General features: G+C 42.6%; 1 protein-coding gene across 1 annotated transcript in view; it reads right to left on the bottom strand.

Annotated features, from left to right (window-relative positions):
• SAMD3 (sterile alpha motif domain containing 3) overlaps window positions 1-19,348 on the bottom strand; it is a 39,641-nt gene extending 20,293 nt beyond the window's left edge. The window contains exons 1-3 of the mRNA XM_038762483.1: window positions 19,267-19,348; window positions 18,388-18,577; window positions 12,760-12,873 (exon numbers count right to left, since the gene is read on the bottom strand). Of these exons, the coding sequence (XP_038618411.1) occupies window positions 12,760-12,873; window positions 18,388-18,577; window positions 19,267-19,345 (383 nt within the window). The 5' untranslated portion in view covers window positions 19,346-19,348. The remainder of the gene's footprint in view (window positions 1-12,759; window positions 12,874-18,387; window positions 18,578-19,266) is intronic.
• Between the last annotated feature and the right edge of the window lie 1,046 nt (window positions 19,349-20,394).

The raw sequence follows: 20,394 nt of genomic DNA, 5'->3' as shown, positions 1-20,394 counted from the left end.
CTGTGGGCCAGTGGCAGCAGTTATAGAAGCAGACCACCACCACTGCACCACCTCCACTGCTACTACTACTACTACCTCCATCATCACCACCATCGTCCAAAACAACCAGCACCCCAGAAATTCAACAAAGTATCATTTTCTGCTAACCCCTCTCCGTGATCACACTTCTTACAGTCTTGCTCCTCTGCCTTAGTGGGCTCAGTAACCAGGCTAGTACCCGGATAATTTAGCTAAATATAATGGGATGGATTCCTAACCTTACATGAACAACTGTGATGATGTGTAACCATAGAAACACCTACCAGATTAAGACTTTTTGGGTTGAGAGAAGTGGAGGGGTTGAGGAAAACAGCAGAAATCTGCTTTAAGAACAGCACCTGCTTATGGGTTTACTTTTGGCATCTACAGGGAATTTCTAATCTTTGAAAGGAACCTCTAAATCATGATGATTATGGTATTTATTAAGGGCTTACTATATGTCAAGCACTATTCTAAGCACTGGGGTAGATAAAAGTTAATCAAACACTGTCCTTGTCCCACATGGGGCTCACAATCTAGAAGGGAGAACAAGTATTGAATCCCCATTTGATGGTTGAAGAAACTGAGGTACAGAGAATTCAAATGATTTACCCAAGGTCAGCAGGCAAGTGGGGAAGTCAGGATTGGACCTCAGGTCCTTGGACTCCCAGTGCCATGCTCTTTACACCAGGCCATGCGGCTTCCCTTAAAGCTCCCTTTTAATTACAATTACACTTCATGCGGGGCAGGAGAATAGGTCAGTATAACCTGTGTTGTAGGCTGATGATAGAGGATGGGGTGCGGCAGGGGAGGGGTGCTCAAACCAAGCACTAAGCACACAAACAAGCCCCTGATAAACTGGGGAAAGCTGAAAGAAGGCCAGCTCAGGATTTAGGAAGAAGCCCAGAAAGTCATTAAAAAAAAAAACAGAATAGAGAAAGATCTGGAGGGCATCAATAGGTTGAAAATGCAATCATCTTTCAAAGGCATTTCAAGAAGAAAAAGAGGAAAGTCCCCTCCGCCCTAGGGCCCAGGCACCCAGAGAAAACCCCATGACAGCCTGCCCTGAGATAAAATACAGGGTGTGAAATGTAAATCAATAAATAAATCAAATTTATTGAGCCACTTTGTGTGTGCAAAGCACCGTACTAATTGCTTGAGAGAGAACAAAATAACAAAATAACAAACACATTCCCTGTCCACAACGAGCTTAGAGGGAGAGACAGACATTAATATAAATAAATAAATAAATTACAGTTACATACATAAGTGCTGTGGGGCTTGGCAGGGGGATGAGTAAAGGGAGCAAGTCAGGGTGATGCAGAAGGGAGTGTAAGAAGAGGAAAAAAGGGCTTTGTTTGTGTTCATCAAAACCACACCTGCCGAAAGAAAGATCCAAAATTCTCCATGCTGGGTGAAGACATGTTGTGTGAATGTCAGGGGGTTTAGATTATCAAGACCCAAACCTTGGGACCATCTGTGCGAAAAAGAGATTCAGGGTAGAAATGGGGAAGCAGCATGGCCTAGTGGATAAAGCATGGGCCTGGCAACCAGGGGATCAGGGTTCTTATCCCAGCCCTGCCACTTGCCTGCTGTGCAATCTTGGGCAAGTCACTTAATTTCTCTGTGTCACAGTTTCCTCAACTGCATAATGAAGATTAAGACTGAGCTCTATGAGGGAATGGGACTGTGTTCAATCACAATATCTAGTGTCTACCCCAGTATTTAGTTCAGTGCCTGGCACATAGAAAGTGCTTAATACCATTTAAAAAACCCATAAAAATACCTGTTTTCCCTCCTACTTAGACTGTGAGCTCCATGGACTATATCTGGACCTATTAACTTTTATCTACACAGTGCTTAGAACAGTGTTTGACATGTAGTAAGTGCTGAACAGATACCATAAAAAAGTCTGGTCCTTGTACTCATCTAAAATACTGATCATGATAAAGGGCAAATTGGGGTAAATACTGGGAGGGAGGGAAGGGGAGATGGAGAGGGAGAAGGAGAGAGGGAGAGAGAGAGAGAGAGACAGAGAGAGAGAGACAGAGAGAGAGAGTGTACGCCTGTGGCCATGTAGAAGCTAGTTGAAGTGTGAAGTCTGCAGCTTCTTGAAACACAAGCCCCTTTCACATAAACCTCACTGAAACCCATCTCTACAACTGCTTGATGAATTCAAGAATTGGGGACTGCCACTGTTACAAAGTCCTTCACATGTATTGCCTGAACTTCCCTTCCCTTCTACCAATCTATGTACTAGCTATCTATCACCAATGTCATTATTTGATGATGCCAATAGTCCATCCAACTTGGTATTCTTCTTCCAACAATGCCACCAGGAAGCTTGGAGCAGCAGTGTTCTCCCTGACATGCATCTTCATGGTTAGAGTGAATCATCCAAAATCCTCATCTGTTTCTTCCAGGATTCACCACCATCATTCCATTCATTCATTCATCAGTTTATTGCGCACCTATTGTGTACTGGGTATTTTGTACTACAAGAAGCAGCATGGTGTAATGGATAGAGCATAGGCTTGGGAGTCAGAAGGTCGTGGGTACTAATCCCAGCTCTGCCACTTATCTTCTATGTGACCTCGGGCTAGTCACTTCACTTCTCTGTGCCTCAGTTCCCTCATCTGTAAAAGAGGATTGAGACTATTGTGAGCCCCACATGGGACAGGGGCTGTGTATCCAACTCGATTTGCTTATATCCACCCCAGCACTTAGTACATTGCTTAACAAATACCACCGTTATTATTACTATTACAAGATGGAATTGCTGCCCTTAAGGAGCTCATAATATAATGAGGGAGACAGGTAGATAAATTGTATACCTGCAGTTGGATGAGGAGGAAGTATAGTACAACCAATGAAAGACTATATATATATAGTCTATATATATGCCTGCTAATGGCAGCAGTTGTAATGGCAAGACCAGAGATGGTAGAAATTAGATGGTTGAATTTCTCTTGAAGAAATTGGTATTTCAGAGGAGCTTTGAAGATGTGTAGAACTGTGATCTGGGGGACTCATAAAGGGAAGAAGTTCCAGACCAAAGAAAGAGAGTAAGCAATATAGTGGAGATAAAAGTTGAGAGTAAACTTGGAAGGTGAACTTGGAAGGGACAAAGAGTGTGAGCTGGGGTGTTGTGTTTACATAGAACAGTGCTTTGCACATAGTAAGCGCTTAATAAATGCCATCATTATTATTATTATTATATGAAGGTGTAAACACCTGAGGTGACACATATGAAGGAAAAAAATGGTAGACAGCTTTCAATCTCATAGTCAAGAGCTTTTTTTAATGGGATTTGTTAATCTCTTACTGTGTGCCAAACTCTATGTTAAGGTCTGGGGTAGATTCAAGATAGTCAGGTCAAACATTCAGTTCCTGTCCCACGTGGAGCTCATAATCTGAGTAGGAAAGAGGACAGGAGAAGAAGTGTGGCCTAGTGGAAAGAGCACAGGGCTGGTAGTCAGAGGACTTGAGTTCTAACCCCAGATCTGCCACTTGCCTGCTGTGTGACTTTGGACAAATCACTGAGTTCCATATGGGACAGAGACTGTGTCTGACCTGATTAACTTTTATCTACCCCAGCGCTTAGAACAGTGCTTTACACAAATTATGCACTTAAATACCATAATAAAGCCCCATTTTACAGATGAGGAAACTAAAGCACAGATAAATTAAGTGACTTGCCTAAGGTTACAAAGCAGGCAAGTGACAGAGTGAGGATTAGAGCCCGGGTCCTCAGACCCCCGGGCCGTGCCCTATCCACTAGGCAACCCTGTTTATCCAAAATTCTCTTGAACTACTTACATGTTTAGCCTGTACAACTTTCTGTGGTAACAAATATGTGTTTACCATCTGGAGTGTGAAAAAGTATTTCATCTTGTTTGCTCTGGTTAGACCACCCTTAAACTTCAGTCAGTGCCCCTAGCCCTGTTGTTTTGGGATTTGGTAAACAGCAGTCCTATATTTGCCCTGTCCACACCAATTGAGATTTTGTAAACTAAGGAGACAGATGTGCAGGCAGTGATACTTTATCCTGTCTAAAACGTGATTCACAGAGGCAACCATCTCTGAACGAGAAGAATGTGTCTGTTACATTGTACTCTGCCAAACACTTAGTACAGTGCTCTGTACAAGGTAAGTGCTCTATAAATTTGACTGACTGATTTTATGAATGGGAAGTAGAGGAAGGAAAGCTGGTTTCCAGTTGGAGGCATAGAGCCCCTTTACTGTGTCAACATAAAATAAATTTTTGTGGAAAAATAAGCTCTTTGTAGTTCTCAGTCATTTACCATTTGGTAGCCTTTGGCTACTAAAACACTGAAATACCCTAGACATTTAACTGAGAGCAGGAAGGATAGGGAATGAGGGGGGCGTCAGGAGATGAGGCAGGCAAATAGAGAGAGACCAGGTACATGGCTAATGGCTACCTAACAGAAGTCTCTCTGATACCCACCACCCACAGGTTTTGCTTCCAAATTACAAAGTGGAATCACTCAGCAGCCCAGCTGCTGTAGGGATCTTTCTGGACATGGTATAGAAAAGGACTGAAAGCTGTTTTCCCTCTCTGTCAACCTTTTTAAATGGGTATTGATCCTTGGAACGAAGAAGTCACTAATCACTTTTCGTATTTGGAAACACAGATGTCTGAAAAGTCACACACTCAGTCAGATGTGTTTGCCCTTCTTTTTAACTGCTCTTCCATTTCCGACAAGTTCAGTGGAATCTGAACAGCCTACACACCTTCAGCAGAGAGCTAAACACATCAATTAATGAAACAGTGCGGCCTAGTGGAAAGAGCACAGGCCTAGGAGTCAGGGGACCTGTCACTCATCTGCTCTCTCACCTTCGGCAAGTCACTTAAATTCTCCGTGTCTCAGTGTCCTCCTCTGTAAAATGGGGATAAAATATCTGTTCAACCTCCTTTGTAGTCTTTGAACCCCATGTGGGACAGTGATTGTGTCTGACCTAAATAATTTTTCTCTACCCCAGAGTTCAGTACATTTCAGTACATTGGAAGACAATTGATGATAGTGATGATAATAATACCACTACTACTAATTATTATTATTATTATCATAGCAATTATATTTGTGAAGCACTGTAATAATAATTAATAATAGTGGTATTATTACCATCACCATCATCAATTGTCTTCCAGTAGGAGCCCTGCCAAGCCCAACCCTGGAGTCCTGGGTGGCTTAATGAGCCATCTAGTTGGTAACCTCAGGAACTTTATCTTCCCTTATACTGGTGATATGACCGCCTAGCCTTTCTGGCTGCAGCCACAGCATGAGGGAGTCATAACAGGGAAGTTCATCATAACTAACAAGGCCCACTCTTCCTTCTCAGGGGGCCATCAAGTACCCGCCTTTGATTCGTATGCTGCTTTGGAGAGCTGTGTCAAGGGATCAGATTCTACACAGACCTAAAATCTGGCAGATGAGAATATAAAATATGGGAAAATAGGAGAGGACACAGCAAGGCAGGTTAGAGTTGAGTTAGGTTGGGTAGTTCTTTCCACTGCTGATTCAAAACCAAAACCTCTGAAAGATTAAAATCTACTTAGTTCATAATCTCAGTAATAATAATAATAATGGTATTTGTTAAGTGCTTACTATGTGCAAAGCACTGTTCTAAGCACTGGGGGGATACAAGGTGATCAGGCTGTCCCACATGGGGCTCACAGTGTTATGGACTCACTCACTTATGGCTCAGTCTTAAAGCTCCATGAAGGAGGAATTATAAAGGGCACTGCCTGCTTTTAGCCTCCAAATCTACATGTTTGAACTAAACCCTCAGACCCCGAAACAAAAGTGGTTAGACCCCTCAATTCAAGATGCCATGATGCTCAAAACTGCTTTTCCCTGTCTCCCCCTCTAGACTGTAAGCTCACTGTGCGCAGAGAATGTGTCTGTTATATTGTACTTTCCCAAGTGCTTTGTACAGTGCTCTGCACACAATAAGTGCTTAATAAATGTGATTGATCCTGTTCAATTGATAGAATTATTGGTAAAGTATTTAGCTGAACCTGTAAAGGCTCTGCAGGGAATTTTAACATCTCAAGGCATTCATGTATGATATGATAATAGGAAACAATCACATCTCAATCTAAATAGTTGAACTTTTTACCAGGAATAATAATAATAATATTAATAATAGTGATAATAATATTTGCTAAGTGCTTACTATGTGCCAAGCACTTTGGGAAGTGTTGGGGTAGATATCCTACAGATCAGACATATCCCTCTATCCCTATCCCAAGTGGGACACACAATCTAAGGAGGAGGGAGACTAGGTATGTTCCCCTCATTTTACAGATGAAGAAAAAGACACAGAGAAATTAAGTGACTTGCCCAGAGTCACACAACAGATGAGTGGTGAAGCCAGGATCAGAACCCAGGTCAGTCCTGTTTCAACTAGGCTCGGCTGCTTCTCCATGTTATTCTTGGCCGCTGGAATCATGGTAGTATATTTTGGCCTTTCCTTTGGCTAATGGTGGTGAATGGTTGATAAACATAGCTTTGCACAAGTCTGTCAATCAATCACTCAATGGTAATTTTTGAGTGTTACTGTGTGCAGAGCACTGTACTAAGTTGGTAGACACGTTCCCTGCCCACAAGGAGCCTTGGGTCTATGGAGAGAGGGATGCCTGTCGGTGCATTAAAAGCTTATATATCACTTGAGTTAACAGTTTCTAAGTACTGATACCTAAAGAGTCTTTGCCTATTTCTTGAATTCATGTTCTGGAGCAATTGTTAAACCAAGAACTGTTTTAAAAAATAAAACCATGATGGCTATGTATGCAGAATGACTGAACTGTGGCAGTTATGCTTGACCACAGAGGTCAAAGACCTGGGTATATTTAAATAAATCATAATAATTGCATTTGTTAAGCGCTTTCCATCTGCCAGGCACTGTGCCAAGCCCTGGTGTGAATATAAGCAAATTGGATTGGACACAGTCCCTGTCCCACGTAGGGCTCACAGTCTTAACCCCCATCCTCGTGTCTCTCCCCACTTCAATCCATACTTCATGCTGCTGCCCGGATTATCTTTGTGCAGAAACGCTCTGGGCATATTACTCCCCTCCTCAAAAATCTCCAGTGGCTACCAATCAATCTGCACATCAGGCAGAAACTCCTCACCCTGGGCTTCAAGGCTCTCCATCACCTCGCCCCCTCCTACCTCACCTCCCTTCTCTCCTTCTACAGCCCACCCCACACCCTCCGCTCCTCCGCTGCTAATCTCCTCACCCGTACCTCGTTCTCGCCTGTCCCGCCATCAACCCCCGGCCCACGTCATCCCCCGGGCCTGGAATGCCCTCCCTCTGCCCATCCGCCAAGCTAGCTCTCTTCCTCCCTTCAAGGCCCTACTGAGAGCTCACCTCCTCCAGGAGGCCTTCCCAGACTGAGCCCCTTCCTTCCTCTCCCCCTCGTCCCCCTCTCCATCCCCCCCATCTTACCTCCTTCCCTTCCCCACAGCACCTGTATATATGTATATATGTTTGTACATATTTATTACTCTATTTATTTATTTATTTATTTTACTTGTACATATCTATTCTATTTATTTTATTTTGTTAGTATGTTTGGTTTTGTTCTCTGTCTCCCCCTTTTAGACTGTGAGCCCACTGTTGGGTAGGGACTGTCTCTATATGTTGCCAATTTGTACTTCCCAAGCGCTTAGTACAGTGCTCTGCACACAGTAAGCACTCAATGAATACGACTGATGATGATGATGATTTTACAATTGAGGGAACTGAGGCACAGAGAAGTGAAATGACTTGCCTGAGGTCACACAGCAGACAAGAGCAGAGTCCATATTAGAACCCAGGTCTTTCTGACTCCCAGGTCTATGCTCTATCCACTAGACCACGCTGCTTACTTATAAAGCTGGAGCCCATCTTTGCCCATTCCTTCCTTGAGAAGTAATATGGTTTAGTGGAAGGAGTACAGACTTGGAAATCAGAGGACCTGGGTTATAATCCCAGCTCACTACTTGCCTATTGTGTGACCTTCGGACAGTCACTTCACTTCCTGTGCTTCAGTTTCCTCTTCTGTTAAAACAATCAATCAGTGGTATTTATTTAGTGCTTAATGTGTTCAGAGCACTGTTCTAAGTGTTTGATAAAATACAGTGCAACAGAATTGGCAGATGCAATCCCTGCCCACAAGAATCGTACAGTCTATTTTCTCTCTCTCCTACTTGGACTGAGCCCCATGAAGGGCAGAGACTGTCTCTGGCCTGATTATCCTGCATCTACTTTCTACTACTGACTTTCCAGTCACTGTAGACAGCACTACCATCCTTCCCATCTCACAAGCCCGCAACCTTGGCGTCATCCTCGACTCCGCTCTCTCATTCACCCCACACATCCAATCCATCACCAAAACCTGCTGGTCTCACCTCCACAACATCTCCAAGATCCACCCTTTCCTCTCCATCCAAACCGCTACCTTGCTGGTTGAATCTCTCATCCTATCCCGACTGGATTACTGCATCAGCCTCTTCTCTGATCTTCCATCCTCCTGTCTCTCCCCACTTCAGTCTATACTTCACTCAGCTGCCCGGATCATCTTTGTGCAGAAAAGCTCTGGGCATGTTACTCCCCTCCTCAAAAATCTCCAGTGGCTGCCTGTCAACCTACGAATCAAGCAAAAACTTCTCACTCTCGGCTTCAAGGCTGTCCATCACCTCTCCTCCTCCTACCTCACCTCCCTTCTCTCCTTCTACAGCCCAGCCCGCACCCTCTGCTGCTCTGCTGCTAACCTCCTCACCTCGTTCTCGCCTGTCCCACTGTCGACCCCTGGCCCACGTCCTTCCCCTGGCCTGGAATGCCCTCCCTCCACACATTGGACAAGCAGGTTCTCTTCCTCCCTTCAAAGCCCTATTGAGAGCTCACCTCCTCCAGGAGGCCTTCCCAGACCGAGCCCTCTTTTCCCTCTCCTCCTCCCCATGCCCCCCGCCCTACCTCCTACCCCTACCCACAGGACTTGTAATAATAATAATAATGATGGCATTTATTAAGCGCTTACTATGTGTAAAGCACTGTTCTAAGCACTGGGGAGTTTACAAGGTGATCAGGTTGTCCCACGTGGGGCTCACAGTCTTAATCCCCATTTTACAGATGAGGTAACTGAGGCACGGAGAAGTTAAGTGACTTGCCCAAAGTCACCCACCTGACAGGTTTTGAACCCATGACCTCTGACTCCAAAGCCCAGGCTCTTTCCACTGAGCCACACTGCTTCCTGTATATATATTTATACAGATTTATTACTCTATTTTACTTGTACATATCTACTATTCTATTTATTCTGTTAATGATATGCATATAGCTTTAATTCTATTTGTTCTGATGATTTTGACACCTGTCTACATGTTTTGTTTAGTTGTTTGTCTCCTCCTTCTAGACTGTGAGTCTGTTGTTGGGTAGGGACCATCTCTATATGTTGCTGACTTGTACTTCCCAAGCACTTAGTACAGTGCTCTGCACACAGTAAGCGCTCAATAAATACAATTGAATGAGTGAATGAATCTACCACAGTGCTTAATACAGTGTCTGGCACATAGTAAGCACTACCAAATATAATAATTATTTTTATTGTTATTCATACCACTTCAGGCTTAAATCTATATATCCAATTCTTAAGGAAACCTCTGCTATTGACTTGAATTTATGCTCTACCCCAAGTAGGGCCTAAATGTGGCCTAGTAAAAAAAGAACAGGCCTGGAAGTCAAGAGACCTGGGTTCTAATTAATCTCAGCTCTACCACTTGCCTGCTGGTCTTCATTTTCCTCATATGTAACATGAAGATTAAATTCCCGTTTTCTTTCCCCTTAAACCGTTAGCTCCATGTGGGATAGGGACTGTGTCCAGTATGATTATTTTGTATCTACCCCAGCACTTACTACAGTGCTTAGCATGTAGAAAGCACTTAAATAACACTTATTATCATTGTTATTGTGGATTAGCAACTGTGACAAGAGAAAAACTTTTCATATTACAAATTCATTGAAGTTGGTCCCACTAGTCCCGGATTTTTTTTTAATGGCATTTGTTAAGCTCTTATAATGTGCCAGACACTGTACTAACTGGGGTATATATAAGGTTGTCAGGTTGGACACAGTCCATGTCCCACATGGGGCTCACAGTCTTAATTCCCATTTTACAGATGAAGTAACTGAGGCATAGAGAAGTGAAATGACTTGCCCAGGGTCACACAGCAGACAAGTTGCAGAGCTGGAATTAGAACAAGGGTCCTTCTGACTCCCAGGGACTTGCTCTATCCACTAGGTCATGCTGCCTCATTTGGTCTAGCAGATGACAAATTGGAACCCAGTAGTTCAACAAGGGCCTGTAAGTAAAGAATAATGATAACCTCTAGGGAGCACAGGAACTATGAGGCCCTGCTAACCTCTAGGGAGCATAGGAACTATGAGGCCCTGCTACACCATGGGATCACTGATGTGGGACCTCAAGGTTAGGATAGGCTTCCCTCTCAAACCATGGTTTGCTAACCACTTTCCATATGCAGAACTTCAAGCTGTCCTCTCTCCTTCTCACCAGCCAATTACCCTCATAACATTGTGCATCACACTTTCCAGCCTCAATGTCCCTTCTGGTCGTTCAATCAATCATATTTATTGAGTGCTTACTGTGTGCAGAGTATTGTACTAAGCACTTGGGAAGTACAAGTTGGCAACATATAGAGACGGTCCCTACCCAACAGTGGGCTCACAGTCTAGAAGGTCCCCCCTTCCCTTGATTTTTCCATCCTTATTCATGGTCTCTAGGGAACTAATAAGCTATTTGCAAAATTAGCCAGGAAGGGGATATCCTTAGAAAAGAAACTTACTTGAACGTATAACATGTAATGTCTATAAGGTAGCATTTTTGTTTAACCGAGTACACCGCGAGGACCAATAAGAAATGTTAGAATGTTCTGTTTGTCCCAAGAACTTTTGCCTTCAGCCACTACAGGGATTTTCAGGATCTTAACCCTAATATCAGGAAATGGAAGGCTATAGAACCACAAGCATTTTCATGTCTTAGCTGATATTAGAGGGCAATAACTAGCGTAATCTCTACCCTAATGTGGATGTTTCAACACTGAAACCGATCAGAGATGAAGCACTGCAGAAAGGACCACACAGGCTGAAACAAAACAAACAGTATGGCCATTGGAAAAACCTCTTGCCATATGTCTTCTGCATTCCCAGTTATTTCATTACATCCAAACTTGAGAAATTAAAATGCACCTGTGTTGTTCCCCATATGAAGGTTCCAGGGTCAGAAGAAAAGAGTTTTACAAACTTCAGTTCATTTTAACACACTCTGGATATCCTCACATCCTCCTGTTCATTTCTGGTTCACGTGTTCCATCAGCTCCTCCCCACAGCTTCCCAGTCTCCCAATCCCACCTCTTTCCCCAGGCACTAAATAAATCATGGTTTCCCTCACTTCTGGGAGCAATATAGAACGGTATTCCAGAACCCTTTCTCTTTTTCTTTGTTTAGACTGCTTTGCATATAGTAAGCGCTTAATAAATGCCATTATTAAATGCCATTATTAATAGGTGCAGTAACGTACATAATAATAATAATGGCATTTATTAAGCGCTTACTATGTGCAAAGCACTGTTCTAAGTGCTGAATATGCACTGTATATGCACTTGAAGTAGTCTATGGGAATTGGTAGTGCCTTGAAACTAAAAATCCCATTGGTTTTTGGGATTATGGCCCAGTGGAAAGTCTTGGGAGTCAGAGGTCATGGGTCCTAATACCAACTCCGCCACTTGTCAGCTGTGTGAACTTGGGCAAGTCACTTAACTCTGTAAAATGGAGACTAAAATTGTGAGTCCCATGTGGGACAACCTGATTACCTTTTATCTCCCCCAGCGCTTATAACAGTGCTTGGCACATCATAAGCACTTAACAAATACCATCATTATTATTATTATCTCTCTCATGTCTAATAATATTACACATTAGAAGCAGTGTGGCCTAATGGAAAGAGGCCTGGTCTGGGAGTCAGAAGGCCTGAGTTCTAATCCCAGCTCTGCTATTTGTCAGCTGTGTAAACTTGGACAAGTCGCTTTATTTCTCTGTGCCTCAGTTACCTCATCTGTAAAATGGAGATTAAGACTGTGAGCATCATATGGAACATGGACTGTGTCCAACCTTATTATATTGTTTCTATCCCAGCACTTGGTACAGTGCTTGGCATATAGTACGTGCTTAATAAATGCACGTACTACTTATTACTTTTATTATAAGTAATAAAAAAAACGACTTAAGGGCTTGAGTTCTGGTAACTATTTCGGGAGAGGAAATGTACTATATGAGCTTTATTACCAGAAGAGAGTATAGGCAAAAGGTTGAGAAATGAGTGTGGGAGGCTTGCTCTTGCACGTATGACCCAAATTAGAAAGAGAAACTGGGAAAAAAAATACACCCTGGACAGAAAAACAAAGATACAGAGGAGGTGGAAGGATTTAGTCAGTTACAAAACAACAATGACTTGCTTACAAACCTCTTTCCAAAGGGAAGAGGAGAGATTTAGGAATGCCAAAAAAGATCTTCAACAATAAGAAGTTCTCATCAAAAGAGCATCTTTTCCTTCAAACACACAAAATTTTTCAGGGCAGAAAAGAAACATCTTAATATAAATCTCATTGAGTTCTGAATAACAAAGTTGGAAAATTAACAGGTTACTGATCAACTCACCTTTGCTTCAGGACCCTTTGATCAATATGTCCACCATCTGGTCTTTCAGAAGGAAGAAAAGACAATTCCCTCACCACGGAGCTGACAGGCACACACAGCTGCTCATCCCTGCTGCTAAGAAAAGAAGCAATTTTGCTGATGAGGTAGTAGGTTGGAACTCTGTCCCACCGCTGTGGCGAGCCACCTCTACCCAGAGTCGGGGACGCCCACTCTGTCAGACTCTGTGTAGTGCCAAGTGACTGTTCGGACCTCCTCGTTGGAACTAGGATAAGTGAGTGCCACCCCCAACTCCCCTTAGGAAACTGACCTCACCACCGGTGATTGTGAAAAGTAGTCCGTGTTGGGGTGGTTTGGGAGTTAGCCTGTTTGGGGTTGCTTGAAAGGAAGCCCGTTTGGGGTGGTTTGAGGAGTAGCCCAAGGAGACAACTGTTATCTCCTTCCCAGAATACCAGCTGCTAGAAATTGCAGTTGAATAATGTGCTCATGGCTAATTAGACTAGGAATAATCTTTGCCCTCTGTAGATTACCTCCTGCAATTTCTTGTACTATGATCTTAATAAACTTGCTTCTACTACCCATGACCCTCAAGCCTGTGAATCCATTTCCAACTCTCCAATCTGCAAGTTACCCGGTGGCTGGTTCCACCTGGTGATGTAAATTTGGTGTCAGAAGTGGATTGGAGACAATTGGAATGGATTCCCTGACTCCCTTCCCAAAGGACCAGGGATGGGACTCCCTGAGGTGGGACACCAACTGGGTCGACTGACATTGGAGTGACTCAGCTGCCTTGGTGGGGGAGTTCGCCCCCTGATGGATAGCAGGCCAAGGAAAGTAGGGAAAGGGGAAGGGAAAGACCTTGCTGGCTGCATAAGTGTATTCCTCCAGAGTGGGAAGCGTTTGCGGGGCAGTAGCAAGGTGCTTCGCCACACAGTATGTAACCAAATAACTATATTCCTCCCAAAAGGAATAAATCTTGCATGGTTCAGCCTTTCTGACCCCCATCGCTCACTCTTCCCATGCTGATCCTCAAACCTGTCCCCTGGTATTGGGTGACATAATTGGTGACGGTGATGGGATTGGTGACTGGCAATGGAGAGCCAGGGAGGCTTCATAGAAGGCTTTCTATGAAGACCAACATTGGAGAGCTCTGAGATTGTTGGGTGACCCCCAGGACCAACAAGGGACAGAGAATCACTGCCCTTGTTGGCCTCCTAGTAACGGCACTGCAGGCCACTGTATGGGACTGAGAAGAGGTGGCAGAAGGAGAAGAAAGACCTCGAAGCAAAATGCCTGATGTTGCAGACAGCAGCAAGGCAGCGTGTTATAGTGGATAGGCATGGACCTGAGAGTCCAGAGGACCTGGGTTCTAATCCCAGCTCTACCACATGTCTGCTGTGTGACCTTGGGCAAGTCACTTCACTGGGCCTCAGTTACCTCATCTGTAAAATGGGGATTAAGAGTGTGAGCCCTGTGTGAGACAGAGACTGTGTCCAACCAGATCAACTAGACTGTAAGCTCATTCTGGGCAGGAAATATGTCTGTTTATTGTTATATAATAATAATAATGGCATTTATTAAGCGCTTACTATGTGCAAAGTACTGTTCTAAGTGCTGGGAAGGATGCAAGGTGATCAGGTTGTCCCATGGGGGGGCTCAGTCTTAATCCCCATTTTACAGATGAGGTAACTGAGGCACAGAGAAGTTAAGTGACTTGCCCAAAGTCACACAGCTGACTTTGGTGGAGCTGGGATTTCAACCCATGACCTCTGACTCCCAAGCCCGTGCTCTTTCCACTGAGCCATGTTGCTTCTCTAATCTCCCAAGCACTTAGTACAGTGTTTTTCAGACTAAGCACTCAATATATGATTCAGTAATTGAACTTGCATCTAGCTCAACACTTAGAACAGTACTTACACATAGTAAGTGCTTAACAAGTACCAATATTAATTAATTCATCAGGAACTTTCACTGCAGATGAACAATGAACTGTACAGAGGTACAGGACCCTCACGACTGCCCTGTCTTGGCCCCCATACCACCCTATTTTAACAATCCCTAGAACAAGTATGACCTTACACAGTTTAGGATCATGGCCTCCAATTAACCCACTGCAAAACACATTATTCATCAAAAGGTTTTGCCCTGCATTTATTCATTCATTCAATCATATTTGAGTGCTTACTGTGTGCAGAGCACTGTAGTAAGAGCTTGGGAAAGTATAATATAACAATTAACAGTGACATTCCCTGCCCACGATGAACTTACAGTCCAGAGTGGGGGAGACACTCATATGTGAAACTGAAATTCCAATATCACATGGTCCATTCATGGTCATGGGGGCTTCATTAATGACCATAGAAGCCACCTAAGGGGTAGCTTGAGGCATTGGAGGGAACGTGTCTACCAACTCTGTTATACTGTACTTTCCCAAGCACTTAGTGTACAGTGCTCTGCACACAGTAAGTGCCCAATAAATACGATTGATGACTGATTAATTGAACTCCTGTGGCCAGTGGTTATTGTCAGGATGGCCCTTTACCAAGATAGGACCTCATCATATTTGACAATGAATAATTAAAAGAGCAGAAAAAACAGTATCTGATTCATTAGGCCAAATTTTAGGTTTAAATACATAGTATAAAACACCTTTTTAATTTGGCCTTAAGGAAGCAACTCTCCTTGGTTCCTGAAAGGAGTTTGAAAAAGCCAAAATAAAAAAACCCAAAAGCCACAGGTGCAGTACTACAATCCTAAGCTTTGTAAACTACAAAAGGGCATAGAGCTGCCTCACAGTCTGCGTAGAGATGTGCAACGGCACATCAAACAAAAGCCGTAGGCATTCTCTCATATCCCCTATTCCTCAAACAGCTATACCAAGCAGTGAACTCATTGCCTACTGAATTAACCTATATACAGACTGGTCATAATCCTCTGACATGATAATATCCACATCTCATACTGGCTTTAGGTGTATCCAAATGGAAGGGCTCAAAGAGAAGCCACCACATGTCCTAGTTAATAAAGCATGAGTCAGGGAGTCAGAAGGTAATGCTTTTGATCCCAGCTCTGCCACTTGTCTGCTGTGTGACCTTGGGCAAGTCACTTTACTTCTCTGGGCCTAGTTACCTCATCTGTAAAGTGGGGATTAAGACCATAAGCTCAATGTGGGACAGGAACTGTGTCCAACCCGATTTGCTTGTATTCCTCCATAGCACTTAGTACAGTGCCTGGCGCATAGTAAGCACTTAAATATCACAATTATTATAGCACATATGTTAAGGAAGAAATAGCATGGCCTAGAGGAAAGAGCATGGGCCTGGGAATCAGAGGACCTATATTCTAATCCTAGCTCTACCACAAGTTTGCTGTGTGATCTTGGGCAAGTCACTTAACTTCAGAAGTTTCTAGGTTGATCTCCTGCTGGCTCAGGGCAAATTTTTAGAGAAGCAGGATAGCAAAGTAGATAGAGAGCATGAGCCTGAGAGTCACAAGGTCATGAGTTCTAATCCTGCTCCTCCACTTTTCTGCTGTGTGACCTTGGGCAAGTCACTTAACTTCTCTGTGCCTCAGTTACCTCATCTGTAACATGGGGATTGAGACTGTGAACCCCAAGTGAGACAAGAGACCCAATTTTCTTGTATCCATCCCAGTACTTATTACAGTGCCTGGCACATAGTAAGAGCTTAACAAGTACCATAATTAATATTATTATTCTCTGTGCCTCAGTTACATCATCTGTAAAATAGGGATTTAGACTGTGAGCCCCATAGAGACAGTGACTTTGTCCAACCTGATTACGTTGTATCTATCTCAGTGCTTAGAACAGTGCTGGGCACATAGCAAGTTCTTTGCAGATACCACAATAATAATAATCATTATGATTATTAGCAAAAATCTAGAATATTGCTCTGTGTTAAAAATGTTTTAAAAAAGAACAATGTTTTTAATGAGTTGGAGGAAGTGGGCTAATACGGTGTTGCAAGGGCAAATCAAAATGTATGACTAGTTTATATATCAAACTAAGCACCTAAGTAACCATAGACTCTCACCTAAGACTCCTACTATTCTAGAATCATAACTGCGAAATACAGGCAATATTTTATGGAGCAATCATGAGGGGGACACAGAATGCCCAGAGCAATCAATTTACTGAATGCTGGGAAGAGTTCAGTGGAGTACGTAGAAATGATCTCTGCCCTCAAGGACCTTACCATCTAGTAGGGAAGGCAGGCATTAAAATAAATTATAGGTAGAGGGAAACAAAAATCAAATAAGCAAAAAGAAATCACAGCGAGGAGAGTATAAAGATATGTACATACATGCTGTGGGAGAGGCAGGTGGAGTGTACCAAGGCTGAAAGTACTTCACAGAAACGTGGTGACACCAGAGACTAGGGGAGGCATATGGAGAGGAAGAGGACATGGTAACTGGGACTGAGATGAGGGTGGAGAAGAGGATAGAAGGCTGGACTTCTTTTTAATAGCTTAAATCCCATCCAGGTGACAGGATACGAACCTCCTATAGGTAGACACGACACCTAGTGGTTTAACAGCTGTGGTGTGTTACAACCAGGACTCCAAATTTGTTTATGTGTTTTCTCCCAAGAGGATACCCAAATTCTATAAAACAGACCTCAGCTGTTCTAGTTCAGGGAAGAAGAAAAAAACCAAAAACAAACCCCAACCAGAAAAGGAAGCACAGTTCAGATTTAAATCAGATAAATAACACATATTTAATCCTTTGGTCAAAAACTGATTCTAGATTTTGAAGAACCAACAAAAGCATTTGGGTTTTAGTTTTTCTAAATTCTTGTCAATGCTGTGTTTAGAAAGCCATTTCTTAGGGCAGCCTTAAAAATGAATTTTCCTGTACAAAATGATTTTTCATTGAAAAATTTTGTGTGCAAAAAAAAGCAAAAGTGACTCAAAAGTTAAGTATCCACTTTTATAGAATGTATTTTTTATGAAATTTCTGGTTCCTCACAGAGCACTTGAAGAATCCATGGGTTAGTTTCAAACCTACCAGCTTTCTTACATAGCAAAATGAAACGGACACCTCCAGGCTAAACCTAAGTCTATACTGAGAAGGTTTTCAGAAGAAAATGTTTGGGAACTCTTCAGAAAGAAAAAAAGAACCTTGCACACTGCCCATTTCTAAGTCCAAACTACTAAAGTGTATCCTAGTTGCAATACACAAAGGTGATCTCTACTGTGAGCCTGCTGTTGGGTAGGGACTGTCTCTATATGTTGCAACTTGTACTTCCCAAGTGCTTAGTACGGTGTTCTGCACACAGTAAGCACTCAATAAATACGATTGAATGAATGAATGAATCTCTATAATTTAGAATTTTCTGTGTAGTGCTGATTGAGCAGGATTAAATGTTGTATTGTCTTGAAATGTCACAGCCAAAGAAAATAAGCAATATACCACTGTTATCAATACCCTGTTCACAATAGCCCATTTGTTTTCTGTTGTTTTAAGTCAGATTAAACAACATTCCAAAGGCTGAAAATAATCTGGTTCTTCAAATATCACTTTCCAAACTAAAGTGACCAACTTCTGCATAAAAAGATGGGACCAGGATAACAAAATTTCTCTATAACTGCAATGTTTTCACAATACACTTACTCCTGAGCTGCTCCACGCTCCTTTGGGGAACTCAGTTCGCTGAACTTTCCAGGTGACTTAAGTTCCTCACCCGTGTGTTTGTATTTCTTAATCAGATCCATGAGGACGGCCTGATGGCCAATTTTCTTTACCAGCTGCTGAACCATCCGATCGTTTAGAGCCAGAAGAGCAGTTCCACTCACCTCTTCCTCTGAGAGGGAAAGAAAGAAAAGAAATCATCACTTAAGGTCAAGTTCTAGATAAGAGATGTGGAAAATGCAGCCAAGAATTGGAAAACAACAGGTGCACACACTCTATATATCATCTTTGTGAAATTTTCCCAGAGATCTGAAGTTCAGTTTTTCCTGCCGAATGGTAGCCCTGAGCGACTAAGACAGCATTTTCCGGCTTGAGCTGATAGTGGGGTTCATGCCAGAGCCCTACTGAATGGATTGTAACCCTCTCCCCTCACCCCGCAACTCGTGCCATTTCCCTCTAAGATGCTTGGATCTTTATTCAACGAGACACTTTGCCATCGAGGAAAACACTACTCCAGGGAAATTAAGATCGTGCCAATCCTGCTTTGCACTGTAATTCTCTGTGTGTGTCTATCACGTTGTACCAGCTGAATAAATAAGCAACACAAAAGTGATCCAGTCCAAACTGATATTCAGCTTATCCAGCTTATTGTAGGAGCTGATCTGATGTCAGACTTCTTCTAAAATGCCCCATTCTTCTTGGCATTAATAGGTCTAATTTTTTTCTTCTTTAAACTATTCATCATTCAACTAACGGGTGGCTTAAAACGATTTCTTAGCAGCTTAAACACAGCACACCATTCAGCCCAGGGCACATATAAAGACGTTACACGGTTTGTGTTTTTGAACAAAAGTAACTCACCACGAAATCTAGGAACGAGTTCTCCTAAATGTTTCTGCACCAGCCAGTCGCAAACCTGTTCCACTGACCAAGTTTCCATGCTGAATTCAGATACTGCACCTGTGGAATGAAGAGGACACAGTAGTTCGCTGGTTGCTTAAAATGCCCCAAGCCTGTTTTATTCCTTCAAACTCCATCAGCGATCAAATTCCTGTCTGGATTGTATTTTAGTTAGCCATTTTTAAGGAGCGACCAGTAATAAATATAAAACTATCAGAAAAAAAAAATGAAGCTTTCCCCAACCTATTTCAAGCAGTAATCTTCAATTCCTTCTTCACCTTCTCTGCCTTCCGTCCTTGGCATCTTTCAGCTCTTCTAACAGACAGCCAAAGACATACAACTACATGATTCTGTACCATTAACACCCAGGTTTTTTCACGAAGAAAAGAAAGGTGTGAAATTCACCACTACCAGTCTCATCAGGAAGTGGTTGACATTTACAGAAAAAGGGAGAAAGAAAGGATCAGTTAAAAGTGCCCAAGATATGTTTATAGTAAACCAAGAATGGTTAACCCTTACTCATCCCTATCCCCAGCTTGTTGAGAAGGATCTTCTCCTCTCTCCAAGACAGTTAGTTCTAGCCCACAACTTTCAGGGAAGAGAGTTTGAGTATTTTAGTTACCTGTCTTTTGGTACTAACTCTATTAATGAGTTATTGCTATGAAAATCGTGTAGAATGGGGCTTTATTATTATTGTTACCACTATTATTAATATTAATAAAAACAAAAATAATTGTGGTATTTGCTAAGTGTTTACTATGTGCCAAGAATTGTACTAAGTGCTGGGGTAGATACAATGCAATCAGATCAGACACAATCCCTGTCTTACATTGGGCTCCTGCTTTGATAAGGGCAGAAAATCAAGATTCCTTAGAAGTTGAAGTTATATTTAAAAAAAATGTTTTTTATAAAGGCCATGGTCCTCCAAAAAACCCACTGTTTGTAAATGCACCAAGGAGAACTAAAATTTTAGGCTGATGTCATAGGTTCAATTGTGATGTTTCTTTCCCTCAGCTTCATGGAGATAGTTTGTGCCATCAACCAGCTATTAGGTCACAATAAAGTACTTAATGGAAGAAGGAAGAGTGA

Source organism: Tachyglossus aculeatus, chromosome 2, assembly GCF_015852505.1.
Source record: "Tachyglossus aculeatus isolate mTacAcu1 chromosome 2, mTacAcu1.pri, whole genome shotgun sequence".
Taxonomy (NCBI): Eukaryota; Metazoa; Chordata; class Mammalia; order Monotremata; family Tachyglossidae; genus Tachyglossus; species Tachyglossus aculeatus.
Note: the sequence above shows the minus strand (reverse complement) of the source record. Positions and strands in the feature narration are given on the sequence as shown.